This window comes from Anopheles arabiensis, chromosome 3 (genome assembly GCF_016920715.1).
Source record: "Anopheles arabiensis isolate DONGOLA chromosome 3, AaraD3, whole genome shotgun sequence".
In the NCBI taxonomy this organism is placed as follows: Eukaryota; Metazoa; Arthropoda; class Insecta; order Diptera; family Culicidae; genus Anopheles; species Anopheles arabiensis.
The window spans coordinates 10,205,406-10,223,480 of record NC_053518.1 but is presented as its reverse complement, the minus strand read 5'-3'; the positions used below and the strand labels follow the sequence as shown (position 1 = coordinate 10,223,480).

Below are 18,075 nucleotides of genomic sequence, written 5' to 3'. Positions count from 1 at the left end.
CACAGGAAGAAGAAAACCGTGGGAAAATTCGCGTTCCAGCAGTGACTCGTGAGAGCATTTTGTACCTTTGCGTACAAGTTCATTCACACAGTGCACAACCCTCCCTCGGCCACTCTCGCACTCACACAGTACACAGATTCTGGGTGGCAGCTTGGTTCTTTGTTCTAAAAACAACTCCACTCCACAGAGGTCCCGCTCGTAGGAGAGAAGATTCGATCGTGTTGGTTTGGGAACTGTTTTTTTTATTTGTCCCTGTTGGAGCATAAAGTAAAACGACGGAGTGTGGCGAGGGGAGTTGTGGTGCCAGTTCCGGAAAGTCCAGCAATAGCAGAAAAAAAGGGAACAGTTCCGTGAAGACACATCAAGTTGCTCTTGAGCTCACAAGGCTCTCTCTCTCTCTCTCTCTCTCTCGCTTCCTTCTTTCTCTCACTGTCACGAAAACAGGATTCGATTATTGTGCAGGATCAGTTCCACTGTTGATAGGAAGAAAATGTTGCCCCCCGTTCGGTTGTGTGTTGGGGGAAGAGGGGCCCACAAACACTCTGCCCCAATCGCGTGTGAGCATGTGCAGAGCCTGTCAGCGCATACGTCCAACGATGCACGAGTTGCAAAAATTTGACAGCTCCCGTTCGTGGAACCACACCACACCAAATGTCCTTACCATTGGTGTGATGTCTACTAACTTCGGTTACAACACTGCTGGAGGGGTTTATTTCGCGGGACTTCTTCGTGTGAAATTGAGTTTAAAATAAGAAACAACAAAGACCCTTCAACACACTATGTTGTGTTGAACATGGACACGATTTTATCGACCGTTAACTTTTGGCAGTGTTCTCAGTATTTCAATCTCGTCCTTGTCTCTCTCGTCTTTTGATGCCTTGCAAAAGAGAACCCTTGGAACTGAGGTCATGACAGTTCTACAACACCATGTCACCACCACCACCACACAAAAAACCGAGATTGAAATGTGTAGTCCCTCCCTGTCATCGTCAAGGGAAGGAAAAACAATAAATCATCGAGTCCGTTTGGGGAAGACAAAATTGGGGCGACTCCCAACGGTTAGGACTATCTGTCCTCCTTGGGGTTTTCGAATCAGCTGGTACGATTGTTGATGGATCTGGACTGTTTGGTAGCATATTCTAAGTGATTAGTTTGTCAGTTTGTTTGATCCAATTGCTCTAGTTTCGTCCCTGTGTGTGTGTGTGTGTCTTTGTGTCGGTTCTGGTTCGCTTCCACACTAACGCTTCTTCCGTTTTCCTTTTTGCTTCTTCCACAGGACCATCGTCTTGGGGCGTAAAAAATCATCTTACACACTCCGGATAAATCGCTCGTTCTCGTTCTCGTGCTCTCTCCCTCTCTCTCTCTGTCTCTGAGTAGGACGAGAGAGGAAGAGATACAGACAGTCGACAGTTTGGTGCAAAGAAACGCACCACAATATTATCCAATATCCGGACAGGGGACGCACGGACCCCCGTGGTACTACACCAAAACCGGGTCTTTGCAACAACGAAAAACCCTCACAGCGACCGAAGGAATTGGTTGTGGAAAATTTGCACCATCGCCACCATTGGTCGGCCGCGTTCAGGCAGAGAGAGCAGGCAGCGGATTGCAAGGGGTCGGGAAAAACAAAGCCAGCCAGCCATCCAGCCAGCCAGCCAGGCTAATGGACAAGCGACGAGAATGAACAGCAGTACAGTAGCCAACACAGGCCAGCAAACAGGACACCACCCCGGGACGCACAAACAACCTTCCTTCCTTCGCGTGCGCCGTCTTCTTCGGCTGTCCCGGGGCGGGGGTTAGAAAGTATGCAAAATCTCAACCATTTAGCAGTTAGCGGATCGGTGGTTCGGTAGTGTTTAGTTGCGATCCGTCGAGCTAGGCGGTAGGAACCCTCCACAAGAAAACGCATCCCAAAGTCTGCTGCTGCATTTCCATTGTAGGATGCATTCGTCCGCCCTTCTTCGCTCAGTGTTTGGTCATTCCTGGAGTCATTCCTAGTGTGTGTGTGTGTGTTTGTGCGTCTGTGTTTGTCCATTTGTGTAGTGTTTAAGATGGAAATCTCGCGACTCGCGATGCTCTGCTTCCGCGAGAGGTCGCACAATTCTGCCCCGTCTGTGGAAACCCGTAGATCCGAACTTGTGCTGCACTGTACAACTGGACACAAGAACGGATATATGGGATTCTGTCGACGGTTGGCCATTCATCGGTTGGAACATTGATTGTTGGACAAGTCTTGATCGCGAGAGGCAAAGGAAGATGGTAGGGGAGAGGTCTGGGAAAATTTATTTGTAGCAGAAGAAGTGTAGGAACAGAGCGAGGAATTTCTACGGAGTTCAGGAAGAGATCCTTAAGGCTTAGGCTTGGTTGGGAACGTTGCCACAATCTTCGCTTATTCTGGGTGTTTTTGAATTAGTTTTCGTATGCGAAGACAATTTTCTTTCAGCAGACTATCGAACGTAGGGATGCGAAATAGCGGGGCAGCGAGGGGAGGCGAGAAAATATCCAAGAGAACCTAATACGAAGAGCACCAGTGTTCGGGTCGGTGCGTTTGTAGTGTGTTAGGCACTGGTAAATGAGTAAGAGATAGATAGAGAGAGAGAGAGAGAGAGAGAGAGTAAAAGAGAGAGAGTTATAGAGAGAGAGTCATCCCTTTTAATACACAAAGAGTATCCTTTCTTCGGTATGTTGGGAGCATCCTAGCAAGCGCAGCAGAAGAGCTCCCAGAACACTCCCAAAAGCCAGCTCCAGAGCTCCAAAAAGAGTATGAGATAGGGAGAGAAATGAAAAAGAGAAAGAGAGAGTCCCTTGTTCGTGTATCCTTCGTTTTCGTCCCCATCGCATCCCCGATATTGGTATATGTGTGTGTGTCTGTGTGTTCATTTGTGTCTGTGTTTCTTTGTGCCCGTGTGTGTAGTGCTTTTGGACCCTGCCCGGAGCTTTCGGGTTCCTAAGCAGCCGTAGTACAATGTTAGAGGTAGTAATGGCAGCAGTTCACGGAGCATTGGAGCAAACCAAACCCGGAACCAAACCCGGAGGAACCGCGCTAGAGCAGCATATGCAGTTTCCGGAAACGACTGGTTTTGCTGCTGCCACTCCACTTCACTCCAGTTCCACCTCAAAAGCCGTGATCGTCGCACCGAACAACACCACACAAAGAAACTCCAGCGAGCAATTTTCAGTAGTGTGTCTTTCTTTCTGTTATTTAACACTCTTTTTTTCATTTCCATTTCTTTTGCTTAAGTGTACAAGTGTTTAATTGTTTAATTGTGGTCGTGTTTTAAGAACGTGCTAGTAAGTGATGAAAAAATACTCACACACACACATACAACATACAGAGTTTGGTGATGTTGAAGCTGGTAAAAGTTATGGTTCGCCCAACGTTGTACACATTGTGTTGCAAATGGTCTCCTCCTCTTCTACAGTGTTTCCCTTTATTTATTATCCCTCTTTTCCAATCCCTTGTTTCCCTGTTATGTGTACTAACTACTTGTTATGCCCACAGGCACCATCAACGTTGTCCTTTTCCGTTCGTTTTTATTCAACATTGGCGGAAGTGTGTTAAGTTCCTCAAAAAGAAGAGAGAAAAACACCCAAAATCACAGCTCGTACAGCACAAAGTTACATTGAGATGGTTTGAGATAGGTTTCCAACTACAACAACCGTGACAAAGGAATGATCGTTCCTATGCTCACAAATCCCTTAATCTCAGGTGTATGTGTTTCTGTGTGTCTTGTACGAGCTGACGATTCTCTGGGTGTAATATAACACAATAAAATACCACACAAAAAAAACAACAAAAAAGTACATACAAAACTATTAACAAAAGATAAGCAAAATTTAACATAAAATGAAAAATTTAGCGCAATAAAAAGAGCACACACACACAAAAAAAAGCAAAACATACAAAAAATCTGGTTATATTCAAATAAAATTTCGAAACCAATTGGCAGTTTTCTTATTCATTATTATTACTTATAGAGTGTATCCCATTCGAACATAGTGTAACAAGAAGAAGAACAAACGGGAGCAAATGTGGTTGCAGCGGTGGCCCCATCGGGTGGGGCTGTTGGGTGGGTGGGGGGGCGAGTTCGGGGCAGCATTACACAAAATTCATCTCAAAATCCGCACTGGCCCAGCTTTGGTGGTGGAAGCAGCTTAGGGTGGTCAGCTGTCGTTCTTTGTTTGCTGCCGGATGGTCAAGCAGGCAAGCAGGATGAGATAAAATCGATTGGGAAAAAATAACGATTCTTTACAGAAAGCTCTGGCAATCTGGCAAAAGCGTCAAGAAAGGGGGGGGGGAGAGAGAGAGGAAGCAAACGTTTGGGTGAGAATGGAGATGTAGAGTAGATGAGTTGGTTGTATAAAGAAGATTTAGTTTTATTTTATGTATGATATTTTAGTGTAGTCTAGTTTTTTATTATTATTTTTAAATACATTACTGATGATATTACTTGATACCTTATAAATTGTACTGTTGTTTTTACTTATATCGTAATTTTGTACTAAGTTTTTAATTTTATTTGTAGTAAATAAAAAAAAACTCTTGTGGAAAAGTCCACGATGTAATAGTTACTAGTCATATCATGAATTACTAGCTCTTTCTTTCATTTACCAATTTTGTTGTCTATCTTGTTTATTTTGTAAAGTTGTGCTTTTTCATTGAAAAACGATAAGCTTCTTATTATTTTCTGATATATCATTTCCATTATCTATTGTGTCTGTAAAAGGTAGATTCGAGTGTAATCTGTGTTGGTAGATTATGTTGCATTAATCATTGCTCGAGCACAAGGCACCTAAAGCCCTGTTAGGCTCTAAGCCCAGAACAAAGCACCAATGAGCCGCAGAGTGTCGTAAGCGTTTAATTTAATGCTCAAACTTGGCACGAATATGGATATAGATTTAGATGAATTCTGTCTCTTAGAATGAGGTACACAGGAGTTTTTAATTTTTTGTCATCTTGTTTCAACTGTTTGAATAGTAATTTTACGTTTTCTAGTATCTATCCGTCATACTTTTCATAAAGTTTTTATTTCTAATTTATTGCTCTATTTAATTGATCAAGTTAGACACCTTTAGGTTTGTTTCCTCTCTGACGCATTTGCAAGTACCAGTGCACAGGGCCACTGGAAGGAGTGCAAAAGAGGCTCCAACGTTTTGTCAAAAAACCACAAACATTCACACAGTGACACACAAACACACACCCCAGTAGGCCGATTAACTGTCAATGATTGATAATTTACCTATCACAAAACAGCTCCACACAAAGAGCACAAGGTTTATACACAGAACGGGTAAGTACACTGTAATGCGAAGCCTACAAAATGACCGTTTTGGGTTGAATTTGAAATGCAAAGGACGAATATTGTTGTAGTATACTGAACAAGATTAAGTAGCAAACTGTAAAAGCTCATTATTTAAGATTATTTTGTAGTTAAAAATGTATGCAGTTTTGTGTTGTAGTATGTTCTTTCCTTACATTTTTGCTTTTATTTCTCTTTAAAATTTTGTTAAAATACATACAGAATGTCTCTTTTTGTGTTTATACTACAAAACGGATTCTTTTGCGTTTCCGAAAGCGTTATTAGAACGGCAAAAGAAACCTCCAATGCCTCAGTATTACGTGCCTTAAGATTGATGCTTGCATGTGCACACGACGGAAATTACGGCGGTGCCTGATGGTTGATGTGCACGAACGGGGTCAAATATGCTGGTCCTACTCCAAACAGGATTACCTCGCCCGTGTCGCTGGAGCATTGGATTAATATAAATAACAATTTTGCGATCGTGCAGAACATGCAAACGCCTTTCCATTGGGCGGGTTAGTTATTTATATCAATTGCACTCCTCCAACTCCTGCTCTCTCCACCATTAGTAGCACAGGGGAAGCAACCCGTTTGGTGGTGGCGGTGGCAACGCATTTAAACCCCAAAGTCATATATTAATTGATATAAATAGATGTTTTGTCATACTTTATCGATAGAACGACTGCATGAGGAGCAGTATTATCATTGAGCATTATTAGTATCAGCTACCGAAGCAGACGGCATCAAAGTAAGCTGTAATTAGTGTGCCTACTCCCGTGTTGAGGTAGTTGGTTGTATAGTACCGTGGTTCCAATACTCGACTATACAATCCGCTAACTTACCTCGTGGGTAGAGTGAGTCGGCAACCACAAAATGGAGGCAAATAGAAGAAAAAAAACAAGGATCTACAATCAACCTTCGTTTGCGGAGATCGCCGTCTACTGAGTTACTGAGCGGCGATCGTTCTACGGCTTGACAGAACCACTCTTGACATGGTTGAGTTCTTTCCAACGATCAGTCACTTGAGATTCAAGAATAATTTATAGTTTTTCATTCATATTTCAATTCTGTTCGGTGTGTAATTCAAGAAGATCAGTCCAGTATCATCGATACAAAAGTGTTTTAAGTCTCAGTTATCCCTCCAAAAAAACATACACCCTTATGTCGTTTTGTTATGTTCCTATGTCCTCTCATCGATTCATCCTCAAAAGCATCATCCACCACTTAGCACCTCCTCCTCCTCCCCGCATCATAGTTTAGTTTGTTTTCCGTTTAGAGTAGACCATTATTATTATTGTTTCGTTTTTTTGTATCTGCTGATTCCCTGAGACCCTAACTTGTGACTATCGTTGCAAAGTTTCACAAGTTTTGATCTCCGGTATTAGCGGTTGAGATGCAACGGTATTTTCGTACAGTGTGCAGTGAATATTCGTGAGTGTATGTGTGTATGTGGATGTGTTGTAAGTGAGGAGATGGAGAAAAAGGCCTTTGCAGCAGTGTATATTTTGTAAGTTTAAATGTTTCTGGCGATCCTTGTTTAATCCTACCTACTACTGTTCCTTCTTCTTGATGTTTCTTTTCCCATTCACCGATCAGTCTGGTGAAAGGTGAATTGTAACTGAACTCTCGCACCCCTTTTTCGATCGTCGAACCATTTCGATTGCCGCGTTGGTGTGTATAAGGATACGATCTTGGTCAGCCAGGAGAGAGAGAGAGGGAGTAGATGATGCATCCGGTGCGGTCGAGCCAGGATGGAAAAAACACGGACATGTACGAGCTCGTTACGAGACATGTTTTTTTTGGCGAGTCGACCCTTTTAGGCCATTGCAATTCTCCTGCTTACAATCGAACAATCAATGAATCAATCAGATCAGATCCCCCCAGGGGGCAAGTTTTGCCCTGCCGCTGGCTGAATTGATTTTCTGTTTTAATTTCATTTAAAATTGGGATTGGGTGTTAAAATAAAGGTTAGTTGTTAGGGGTTCGTGTATAAAAAAATACTTTTCGTGGACATCTTATTAAAAGTGTAAAATTTTAACTCAAAACAACCCCCCCAACACGACAAAACTCGTTTTTCTGTGCCCATTTGTACATTAAAACAATGGGGCCACCAAAGACATCATAAAAGGGCAACCGAACACGGCATGATCGTCGGTGTGGCCCACGATCCTCAAACCACCAAAAAGCCTCGATTCTTCTCGCGAGCCGGTGAAGCTCGGAGAAAAAAAGGGGAGGCAGTGCCCTATTCTATCATCGCGTCCTCGGTCAGAAAGATGCCTACCCACCGTGGTAAGTTGCTGGAGCTTGTCTCATAGCCCAGCCAGACACCAACCACCAGCGGTTGACCTCCTCCAGAGCGAAGGCGCACTACCGCTGTAGGCGATGGCTGGGATGCTCCAAGCTCCCCCATCCCGGCCATGTTCAACCGTCTGGGGGAATCGACCGAAAAAAGGGACAACGAAAAAAGGAAGAATTTAGGATAAGAATACCGTGCGTTGAGGACACGTTGACTAGTGAAGAATGCAGCAAAACGGGAGGTGGGGGGGGGGAAGAGTCATGGTAAAGCCGGTTTTTGCAGCCAGCGGCGGGTATGTTTGGTGCTGTGGCCCCACAGGTCGGGCCCCAATTGGATGCTGTTGCCGTGGGATGCAATTGCAACGCGGTGCATGGCATCGGTTCCTATTGCCCATTGGTGAAGGATTTAATGCAGGGTTTGTGGGCGTAAGACTAAGCTAATGTACTTTCCATATTTGTAATTATGAAAAAAGGCCTTGAAGATCACTTTTAGAGTATTCACGATCAAGAATGTAGGCCTAATTTTCGTATTTAAAATCTTGCAGTTTACTTCATTTCTTCAACTTGTGTATTCCCATTCCAGAAACCCTTTCGCGCCTCTTTGATTCGCGGTTTTCTTCTCCCCACTTTGGCACTTGAGTGTCTCGTCCGATCCGATCTCGAAAAATGCATGCAACTGCATTCTGCGTGCGGCTAAAAATAAGTGCACGCAAGAACACACAGACATACACGCAAGAAACTGCGTATCTGTGCAATTAGAGCAAAGAGTGCGTGGAGATTGGAGCTATCTCTCTTTTGCACGCTCACACTGTTTGGCCATCATCTTGGCCTTCTTTGATACCCGTTAAATTTGAAATTTCAGCAACACGAAAACGAAAGTGCCGTGTGCGCGTGCAGAACGGTGATGATGCAGTGAATGTCATCCGAAAGTGACCCCGAACTGGCTTGCACGCGGTGTACAGTGTGACAGTGACTGAGAGAGGGACACACACACCCCAAAAACACAAAACTGCATGGAGGTCAAAGACAGTTTCGACAGGCTTTTGGGGAATTTAAACTTTAACTAAAAAGAGCGGGTCTCCCGGTGCTCGACCTTGGTGCTGGTAGGAACTATATCAAATGAAAAGGGGCTACGGGTTCAGAAATTCGCAGTTAGATTAGATCCACAAATTGCAACCGGTCGCCTCTTGTTTTGTAGTTTTGCGCATTAAACATGCGCGCGCAATAACCTTGGGAACGATGATCTTTACTTGCGCGCAGATGCGCCAGTGTTTAGAAAGGTCACGCTGGAACCAGAGAGCCGACCCGCATCGAAATCTTGTTCCAAGTGCACCCTTTTCCCACCCGGACAGCGATCTCTAATCGCTAGACACATAATTAAAATGCAGCTGATGCAGGACAATGATCGAACCTAACAAAAAAAAAAGATGAGTGCACTCATCATCATCATCATCATCGCCGGCGGCCTTTTTGCGCTGCAGGATTAGACGTGTGTGCGAATTTATTATTATGCACACCGCCAAATGGAAGATGTGGCCGGTTTCAGGCAGGCTGCAACCGGACGATCCCAAAGATGGCATAAAGACCCTCTCCGACACATTCGCAGGAGTGCGCCGAAATAAGCAGCGTCCTCCCCGGTGTCCCGTTCTTAAATGCATTCTGCGCCCTGCCACCGCACACAGCAGAGTGCAATTGCTGTTCAGGAACCCCCTCTTTCGCCGGTCGGTCGGGTCACAAAACTGGTTATGATAAATAAGGAGTCGAATCGGCACGAAGGGAAGGAAAATGCTTCAAAATTTTCTGTCCACTTTTCACTGTGAAGAGGAACGCCGCACACCATGCACCGGATGTAAGTAATGAGGTTTTGTGCGATGTGTGCTTGTGTGTGTATGTGGCGAAAAGTCCGATCCTGAGATCATCTAATAAAACGCTAACCCATATCCTTTCGCCCCTAATTCCTAATCTCTGTCCCCCTTGCGGACAGCTTTGCAGTCATTCCCGCATTTGTGGTGCGTGTTGCTCACACCGGTTTCCCTCAAGCACGGGTCAAGGTCCCCCGGTTTTCAAGAAGCTGTGCGATGAGTGCAAATATTTTGCATCTTTGAGCCTCTAGATCCCGGATGAGATGTGTCTGCAACAATGATGTGTCTCGGGACGGCTGACTCGCGATAGACGGCTTCTAATTGTTCTGTATCTTTGTGAACGACGGAGCAGCAGCCGTTTTGCAGCAGCCGTTCTTTTGTTTAGCTGGCGTCGAGTTGGGATAAATAGTGCATTGTTGTACCCTACTTGAGCTAAAAGTTACCGACAAATTGAATTTCTAATGAGCTTGGTAGGGAAAAGGGCTTTATGAGAAGAATTGCTGTTTAAAAAAAATTGTTAAACTTGATCGCTCGGTCTGCGAATTAGAATGTAATGTTGATCGTTCGACAATAGTTTTAAATATGTTATGTCTTCTCAAGTAATAACTGCAAAAGCACCAAGATAACATAGTACTTTTGTTGATTGATCGGTTCATCCATACCATTAATTTAGAGGCAATCTTTGGCTAGAGTAACTTTGGGATGTAACTTCTCCGGGACTTTCGAACGATTTTCAACGGCAAATTGAACCCTTTTAAGATATTGTTTAAAGCCAAGTGCTGTGCCGTTGAGAGCTATAAATATTTCACTCAGGTTAGGTCAGATGAGCACGATCGTCTGTACAGAATTGGAGTGGAAATGCCATTCCAACTGTTATATCCAAATATTGCCAGTCATTGGTTTTTTTATGGTCATGTCATAGATCTTTGCGGTTTATATTGAACCTCGAACATCCGGTAATTGCTTCAAGTTTTATGGCCGTATGGTAGGTGTGTTGGCCTCTACAACGCGCGACTAGGATCGTTTCCCGTTCGGCCGAGAGAGGAAGGATGATTGTTGTTTCTCCTCCCACACTACGAACGATTTCGTCTAAAGCAGGTAACGGTAATAACACAGTTTGGTGAAACCTGCCAAGGGGTATTTGTGTATCATGGAACCATTATTAAAAGCGACAATAATGTGTTTACATAAAAAAAGAATACTAATTTGGAAAGGATTTCACATCATATTTATAACTCTTTTACGAACATCCTTACACCTATCAAAGCGAATGCACAATACAAGCATCAATTTGGGGAAGATCGAATTGTGTATCGGAAGCGCCCTCGCATTAAAAAACATAAAACACTGAAAATTCGCCAATAAAACTGAAACCTTGTTTCCTCCAACCCTAACCCCCCCCCCCCCCCCCCCCCTTTTTGCCGGGGTCGTTTGCGCAACAGAGACAAAACAGCGACCAGCGGGAAAGGGAGATCGCGATTGATAGAATGCACATTTCTATGCAACGGAGCAAACTCACACACACACACACACATAAAGATGCATCAAACGAAGTGGAGAAACGAAGGGGCTACATGAGGGGGGAGGCTCTGGAGGTTGGTTACAATGTGCGTGCGCGCGTTTTATACACGTGACGCGTGAGTTTTCCCTGTGGTGTTCGGTGTTCGGTCTCCGTGTGTATGTGTTGGTAGGATTGTGTGCAAACTTCTCCCCTTCACTCCCTCTCTCTCGCTCTCTCTCTCTCCCTTACACACGCTTTTGCACACAAACACATTGGCAAGAGCAGTTGAATGACCTTTTCCATGCCCGCCGGTCCAGGGATGCTGGGATTAAAATCGCTGTTTCTGCATCGCTCGCTCTCTCTCTCTCGCATTAATGCTCTCGGAGACGGTTTATGTTCTATGCAACTTGATTTTATTGCATTCTCTCCCGCTTCTATCTCTCTCTCTCTCGCTCCCTTTTCTTTCTCATTTCAGCGCCTACCTTGTTGGGATGATGCTGGACGGGACGGTGGACCAGCCAGAACCGTGGCAAGGAAGGGATCTTCTTTGTGTTGTGCAAGTCCGTACACGCATCATCACCATCGTCGTCGTCGTCCCGTCCGCGGATGTGTGCAGGGATGCACACACGGAAGCGGCTTCTTCGTTGCTTTCTTCCTGAGATTTTGCTTGATTCTTTCGGATCCTTTTGCCACCGCCGCCGCTATTCGTTCTTCCACGACGATCGCGCGCACAATGCACCATCGTCGATCGGATGGTTGGTGGGGTGCATCTTTTTCCCATGAAATCCGTGCTTTTTTCGCCTTTCAGTTCCTCCCGGCTTGTATCGGCGACCGAAGAGAGTGTGTGCATCATAGCGGGAACTGTGCATAGCTGCTGCTGCTGCACGCTCCAAACAATTCCAACCTTCTCTCTCTCCTTCTTCACGTGTCTGTGCATGATTTGTGGCCCCCCATCGATTTTGCGGACGATCGTGGAGCGCCGGTGGAGGATTATACCTTTCAGCCGTCGAAAAAGGAATGAAAGGGCTGATACAGGGCTCTCTTCTTCCTCTTTATACAGCGTTTGCTTGTGATTTTTTGACGTTTTAAAGTGGGGATATTAATGGATGGGTCCATGGATTAGGAGAGAATGTATTAAAGAATACAAAAACTATGTATTTTTAATTTTAAAAAATATGAATAAATTGCAATGCTACTGAATATGCTTAAAAATATTTACTAAACAACCTTAACATTGCAAAAAAAAACACAGATAGTGATGCAAAAATGATGGAAAACCCTGTCCATCCCGTGCTGAAGATTCCAAAGGATGCAGTGAAAAAAAAAACGAGCAAAAGAGAAGAAAAGCACCCAGCCTACTAACAGTGTGAGCGAAAGGGGGACAAACACGGCGAGGACCACTCGTTGATGATCCTCTAACGAACGGGAAAGATCAAAAGGACACCCCTACTGGGCCGTACGTCGTCGTCGTCGTGTGGAGGCTGCCTACGTGGAACGACAGCCCTTTGGTACGAACAAGCCCAGCACGCTTCCGCATCGGTGCGTATGCGTACCGAGCCTTACCGCGCAAGCCAATGACCGTTTCACAATGAGATTTTGCATCGATCATCCGAAGGACACGACGACTCCCCCACCTCCTTCCATCCCCAAATGCGGCATGTGCATAACAACATTTTCCCACACGGATGCTGCTGAAGGTGATTGTCCTCGAAACCTGGGATAGGATGAGATGGGATGGGAAGACCACTACCAGTGGCTTTTAAATCATTCGGATAGACAAATGCGACATCCATCCGGGATTACATGGCAAAGTATCCTATCCCATCGATAGGAATTGGTGAACGGGTCCGGCAATCAAATTAAACGACCGCTCGTAAAGCGTGAGTTTAGAAGCAGAACAAAATAATAATAATAATAATAACATCCAGGCAGCTCTTCAGCAGCTCTCCATCGAGCGAAGGAATGGCAAAACTTAAATTACTCTGCCACTAAGCGGATTTATCGAACAAGTAATAAAAGGTTGCACACAATCGGGTGCTGCTGTTCGACTTTTTATGCTGGCTTTTCCCGGGGTTTCTTTTTACGAGCACAGTTAGTTTAGAACATTCACTTTGGCTGGCGGCAGCCGCTCGCGTCCGCAGGGTTTGTGCGTTTGGTGTAGGAACGGGTTTTCTGCAAAACATGTTCCGCTTTCCTAATCCCAAAAAGGAAGGGAGCCGTGAGGAGGATTGGGGCAAGAAACGACAAAAAACCGCAACGGTCGCCGCTTGTTGCACAGCCTTACGCGGGCCAGGAGGAATTGGTAAGGAAAGAAGCCAATGCACCGTTGGATTGGTTTATGATCGCACGTGCAAAGGGGGCGTTGGTCCCGGGGGCATGATGTGTGTGGGTGGTGGAGGTTGATAGGAAGAAGGAAGTGATGTAGAAACGTGCGTTAATTGCGAATCAATTTATAGAAATGCAGTCGTAAAGGTGAAGCAGTCAAAAGAGTGCTTCAAATAATCCGTTTATGTGGATGAAGATAAGAAATGCTTTTAAAAAAATACTCTCTAGATGTTGATGAAAGCTTCAATTTGGAACTAATCCTTATTGAAACCTACTACTATCCTATCATCTATTAAACCAGTACGGCTTTCCCAAAGATCAGAGACTCTAAAGCACTTAAAAAGAGCGATCGCAACACGTTGGAAATAAATGATCGTTATTAATTATTTAATTTTAAACTCATTTTTCCACCATTCTTTGTATGTTGTGTCGCTCCCTTTTTTTCTTTTATTTCTCCCTCCCGATCCTCACGATCTCGGCCTTTCCCCTATTATTCATTACACTGTATTTTTGCATTGTCTTTTCCGTATTGTTGCACCCAAAAACTGTGCAGTTTGCGTGCGAATTAGTTAACACAAACAGCGGTGTGTGTGTGCGTGTGTGGCGAGGCGTGTTGGTGCGTTAAAAAAAACAACAGGGTGAGAACTACACACTTCTCCTGACCAAAAAGGGAGCAAAATAAGAACGTACAACGGCCACACCATCCGACCACCCCGAACGGTACGCCGGGTGAGTTTATATGCCCAAAACAAACCGAACCGAATGGACTTTTCAAATGTTTTGTGTGAGCTCGCAGTTAAGTTCATTAAACTCATTCCCTCTGTGTGCCAGGGGGTGTGCCATGGTGTCACTCTTTTATTTCGCAAACAAGGGGAGAAGGAAGGGGGCAATAAATGACTGGACCCATGACACCCCAGAGCGGAAAGAAAGAATGAAAGAAAAGACGATGAATAAAAGTGATATAAATAATGTAATTAAACGGTTTGATTGGGCTGCGTGTAGCGAGCGGGGTTGTATCGCGGGAAGTGGGACGCGATCGTGGTACATTAGGCGCCAGTTGGAAACGATCGTGCGGCATGTATTATTGTCTTATCAATATCGAAGGTGGTTTAGAGTATTGATTGCTCGTTTGCTGTCACTAACCATGCTTACTCTTTTGCCGTTGACGGCCTTTCCTTGCATATTTAATTGCGCACAATAATTATGAGCCCTTCGGACCATGTCCCTTTGGACCCCTTTAACGTTAATCGGTGTGACAAAGTGAACCACACACACACACATACACGCATATGCGTACGGACCGTTTGGACGGCCATTATGTGAAAATTATTATGCACACGCGGTGCACCATTTAAAAAGGTCTCGTGGTGTGTGGCTGTAACTGCGTTTGCGTGATCAATAACCATACGGAAAACGACCGTCAGCGGACTTTGCTGTGTCCTTTTCTACACTATTCTGTTTGCACCATGGTTGGAGGCAATTGTATGAATCACAATATTCAATAAAAGTAATCTAAACATCTAAATGTGTTTTTCAATCTCGTTTTCTCTCAATGCATTTGCGTATGGAGAAAAAACAATTGCTGGTAAGTTGGGTGAGTAGAAGAGTGGGTGAAAATGGACCATTTACAGTTATCGTTAGTTACACGAACGCCTTTCAATCGACAAGAGCATCCGAACAAAACTGGATCCCGTCGTGTATCTGTCCGCCCATACTCACCTCGTACGACTTTATGCAAATGTAAATGTGTGTACCTTTCGCACTTTTCACACTGCCTGTGTCTGGATTGTGTGGGCACTATCATACAGGTTCCATTTTCTCCCATTCCATCCCATGAACGAATTCTTTAATCTTTAAAGCCCTGCACCATGATGACTGTCTCCAAGATAAGGAGCAGTTAGGTGTTGTGCCTTTCTCTTTTCTAGTTCGTGGGAGCAGATGCTTGTGCCCACGATTGTACCGATGGGCGGAGATAAGGTGATTAAGGCATGTTTAATTAGCGTACACAAAGCTGCTACTGCTACTGTTCGGAGGTAACGTATTTTCATCACTATCTCTACCGAGCTAGATTAAATTATATTATATTATATTTATACAGACATTATATTTATTCCATCAGTAATACCTGTACGAGCAACTTGCCATTACGGAACATCCATACGATTCATTCCGTCCACCGATGGCAGCAGGATGAGTTGGTACACACGTAGTACAGTCTCATTTCCTCCTCAGCACGGCGTGTCTGGGCCTGGAAGAAGACGGCCTCACGGTGGGAGCACTTCGGGCAGGCGTGTTCCTCCGTGCGTGGCAGCGTGGGATCCGATATCACGTCCGGTACAATGTGCGTTAGCTCGCTGAAAGAGAAGGCAGACAGGAGTGGCACGTGAAGAAAGGCCCATAGACAACACTACCCCACTCATCTAACTTACTCGATTTCGTGCATAATTTTGTTCACGTAGATACAGTTCGAGTCCGCCTCCTGCTTGTAATCACAGTTACGGCAGGCGTAGAGCAGAATTTTGTTTTCCTTGTCCTCCTTCGGGTACAGCATGTTGTTGCTGGAACGAGGTAAACATCGTGAACCGGTGCGTGAGCATGGTGCTTGGTGTGGATGAAAGTTCGCCGTTTATGATGCTTACCATTCCTGGCAGAACCGAATTCCGACGAATCCTGGTCCATCATCGTGTGCTGCGTCGTATGCCATTGTTGTGTTTGGGGTTTAAGCTAAATAAAACGGATTATTTCACGAAAAACGGCACTATCCCAGCACGTACTGCGTTTCGCGTCTATTTTCCGGTGTTTTGTTTGTGTTTCTAGAACGTTGTCAAAACTGACAGCTCGGATGGTGTCGGATTTCAACCATCCGACAGTTGATGTATGTCCGACAACAAGATGCATTTTTCATGAAAATTCCGAAAAAAAATGCTACACCAAACTCACACAATTTAAAAAACATTCCAATTGAATAGTATTAGAATAAAAGCAACTACAATTTACGTTTTAGTTCCAGTAAATAAGACAAAAGTAATTAAATTCAAACTGAAATGAATTATTTCAGCATGTTGCAACATTTCACGGCATATTCTCGAATTGTCTCGAATGTTGTGACAGCTACCGTCGAAACCGTTTCGAGACCAAAAAAACTTCGGGAAAACAACAACTCGTGCGTTTTTGCGTATTTGCTAAACAGTTCAAAGAGTTGCGAAGAAAAGCCTGCGAAATAAAGTGTTAAAATGGCTAGTGGAGATAATCCCGACCAACCGAGACAGCCCCGCAATATGCAGGTATGTGATGAACATTTTCCACAACCATTGCAAGCACAGTTTAACACACAAAAACCTCCTTCCACAGGGCTTGCTAAAGTTCGCTATGGAAGCGACGAAAAGTGAAGACGCACCACATCCCGCCCACCTGCAGCCGATGGACGAAGAGCGGCGCCGGTTTCTGGAGGAAGCCCTCAAGTCCCTCACCGTCGACGTTGTGCAGCAGCTCGAGAAAGCGATGAAGGTTCTGCTCGACAGTGACTCCAACGACGATGCAAAGGCCGAAGCAATCGACACCGTGATTGACTACGTGCAGGACATCGACACAGCGAACGATTTCTACAAGGTGGGAGGGTTCGTCATCATAAAGCCGGGACTGGAATCACCCAGCGCGGAGGTGCGCAGCGGCACGTTACAGCTTGTTGGGGAGCTGGCCCAAAACAATCCCTTCTGCCAGCAGCACCTGCTCGAGCAGAACATACTGGCGAAGCTGACGGAGCTGCTTTCGGACGAACCCACCGTTGCACAGCAGGCCATGCACGCGATCTCGTGTATGGTGCGGCACCACGAACCCTGCCTGGCGGCTTTCATCGATATCGGTGGGCTCGAATGCATACTGGGCTGCATACAGACGGACAACGAGAAGCTGCGCATCAAAGCGTCCTTCCTGATGGCGAACCTGTGCACGGAGTTTGCCGCCGTTCGGGACGAGTTCATCAAGCTGAACGCGGTAGAGCGGGTGATGGCGGCAGTGAAACCATCGCGGGACTATGATGCAAAGCTAGAAACGGCCCTGTCCACGCTGAACGTGCTGACGGAGTGTGCGGAGGGCGTCCGGAGGTGCCGGGAGGGCAACATGAAGCAGAAGCTGGAGACGATCATTAAGCTGAACGGTGGCAAAGAGGAATGTCAGGTAAGGAAGATCGAAGGCAGGAGTTTATAAATAGAGTTTTGCCCCCAAAAACATAATAATAATGCGTTTTCTGTTTTCTATTTTTAGGAACAACTCGAATATGCCAACACGCTGCTAAAACGGTGTTACGCCGCAGAGCAGGATGGCACTGACCGGTAGAAACGGTGTGCGTATTCTAGTGAATCTAATGTACAACTCATCTTCTCTCGATAAAGTTTCATAATAAATCAGTCTGAGTATCATAACTTGGCGCAATTAAATCCGTTGCTTAAATGTTCCTGTCAGCCCCAAAAACGTCCAAAATCCATTACCTGCAGCAAAAGCCGCGCACACATATTTTCCGACGCGCACCACCCCGGAAGCGTTTCCCGTTCCACGCTTTCGACAGACAAGCCCGGCCTACTTTGCCCAACGGGAAATATGGGTAACAAACAAACGCGCAAAGGTGCGCAATATTGCACCACGTATCGGGGAAGGCGCACACGCCAAAAGTGAGCAGAAAACATGTTTTCGCCATCGAATCACCCTCGAGCCAAAGTGTATCTAGGCTTTTGCGTTTGTGAGCGGGATTTGTTGTTTTTTTTGCAACTTACTTTTTGCGTTCCGGCTTTCC

At 45.2% G+C, this 18,075-nt stretch overlaps 2 protein-coding genes across 2 annotated transcripts; one reads left to right on the top strand and one right to left on the bottom strand.

Annotated features, from left to right (window-relative positions):
• Positions 1-15,351: 15,351 nt before the first annotated feature.
• LOC120903241 (DNA-directed RNA polymerase II subunit RPB9) lies at positions 15,352-16,112 on the bottom strand. The gene is made up of 3 exons (XM_040312531.1): positions 15,926-16,112; positions 15,716-15,844; positions 15,352-15,640 (listed from the first exon to the last, which is right to left on the bottom strand). The coding sequence occupies exons 1-3, from the start codon at positions 15,988-15,990 to the stop codon at positions 15,451-15,453; spliced, it is 384 nt and encodes a 127-aa protein (XP_040168465.1). The 5' UTR covers positions 15,991-16,112; the 3' UTR covers positions 15,352-15,450.
• A 302-nt stretch (positions 16,113-16,414) lies between these two features.
• On the top strand, positions 16,415-17,722 carry LOC120903240 (hsp70-binding protein 1). Its single transcript, XM_040312530.1, has 3 exons — positions 16,415-16,570; positions 16,638-17,462; positions 17,550-17,722. The coding sequence occupies exons 1-3, from the start codon at positions 16,520-16,522 to the stop codon at positions 17,619-17,621; spliced, it is 948 nt and encodes a 315-aa protein (XP_040168464.1). The 5' UTR covers positions 16,415-16,519; the 3' UTR covers positions 17,622-17,722.
• Positions 17,723-18,075: the final 353 nt, after the last annotated feature.

What these genes read in the sequence shown, in the direction of transcription:
- LOC120903241 (XM_040312531.1), bottom strand. Translation starts at nt 15,990, where the DNA reads ATGGCATACGACGCAGCACACGATGATGGACCAGGATTCGTCGGAATT. An exon ending in ATTCGGTTCTGCCAGGAATG is followed by an intron (nt 15,845 to 15,925) that starts GTAAGCATCATA and finishes ACCTCGTTCCAG; the next exon opens with CAACAACATGCTGTACCCGA. An exon ending in AAAATTATGCACGAAATCGA is followed by an intron (nt 15,641 to 15,715) that starts GTAAGTTAGATG and finishes CTTCTCTTTCAG; the next exon opens with CGAGCTAACGCACATTGTAC.
- LOC120903240 (XM_040312530.1), top strand. Translation starts at nt 16,520, where the DNA reads ATGGCTAGTGGAGATAATCCCGACCAACCGAGACAGCCCCGCAATATG. An exon ending in GACAGCCCCGCAATATGCAG is followed by an intron (nt 16,571 to 16,637) that starts GTATGTGATGAA and finishes CTCCTTCCACAG; the next exon opens with GGCTTGCTAAAGTTCGCTAT. An exon ending in GTGGCAAAGAGGAATGTCAG is followed by an intron (nt 17,463 to 17,549) that starts GTAAGGAAGATC and finishes TTCTATTTTTAG; the next exon opens with GAACAACTCGAATATGCCAA.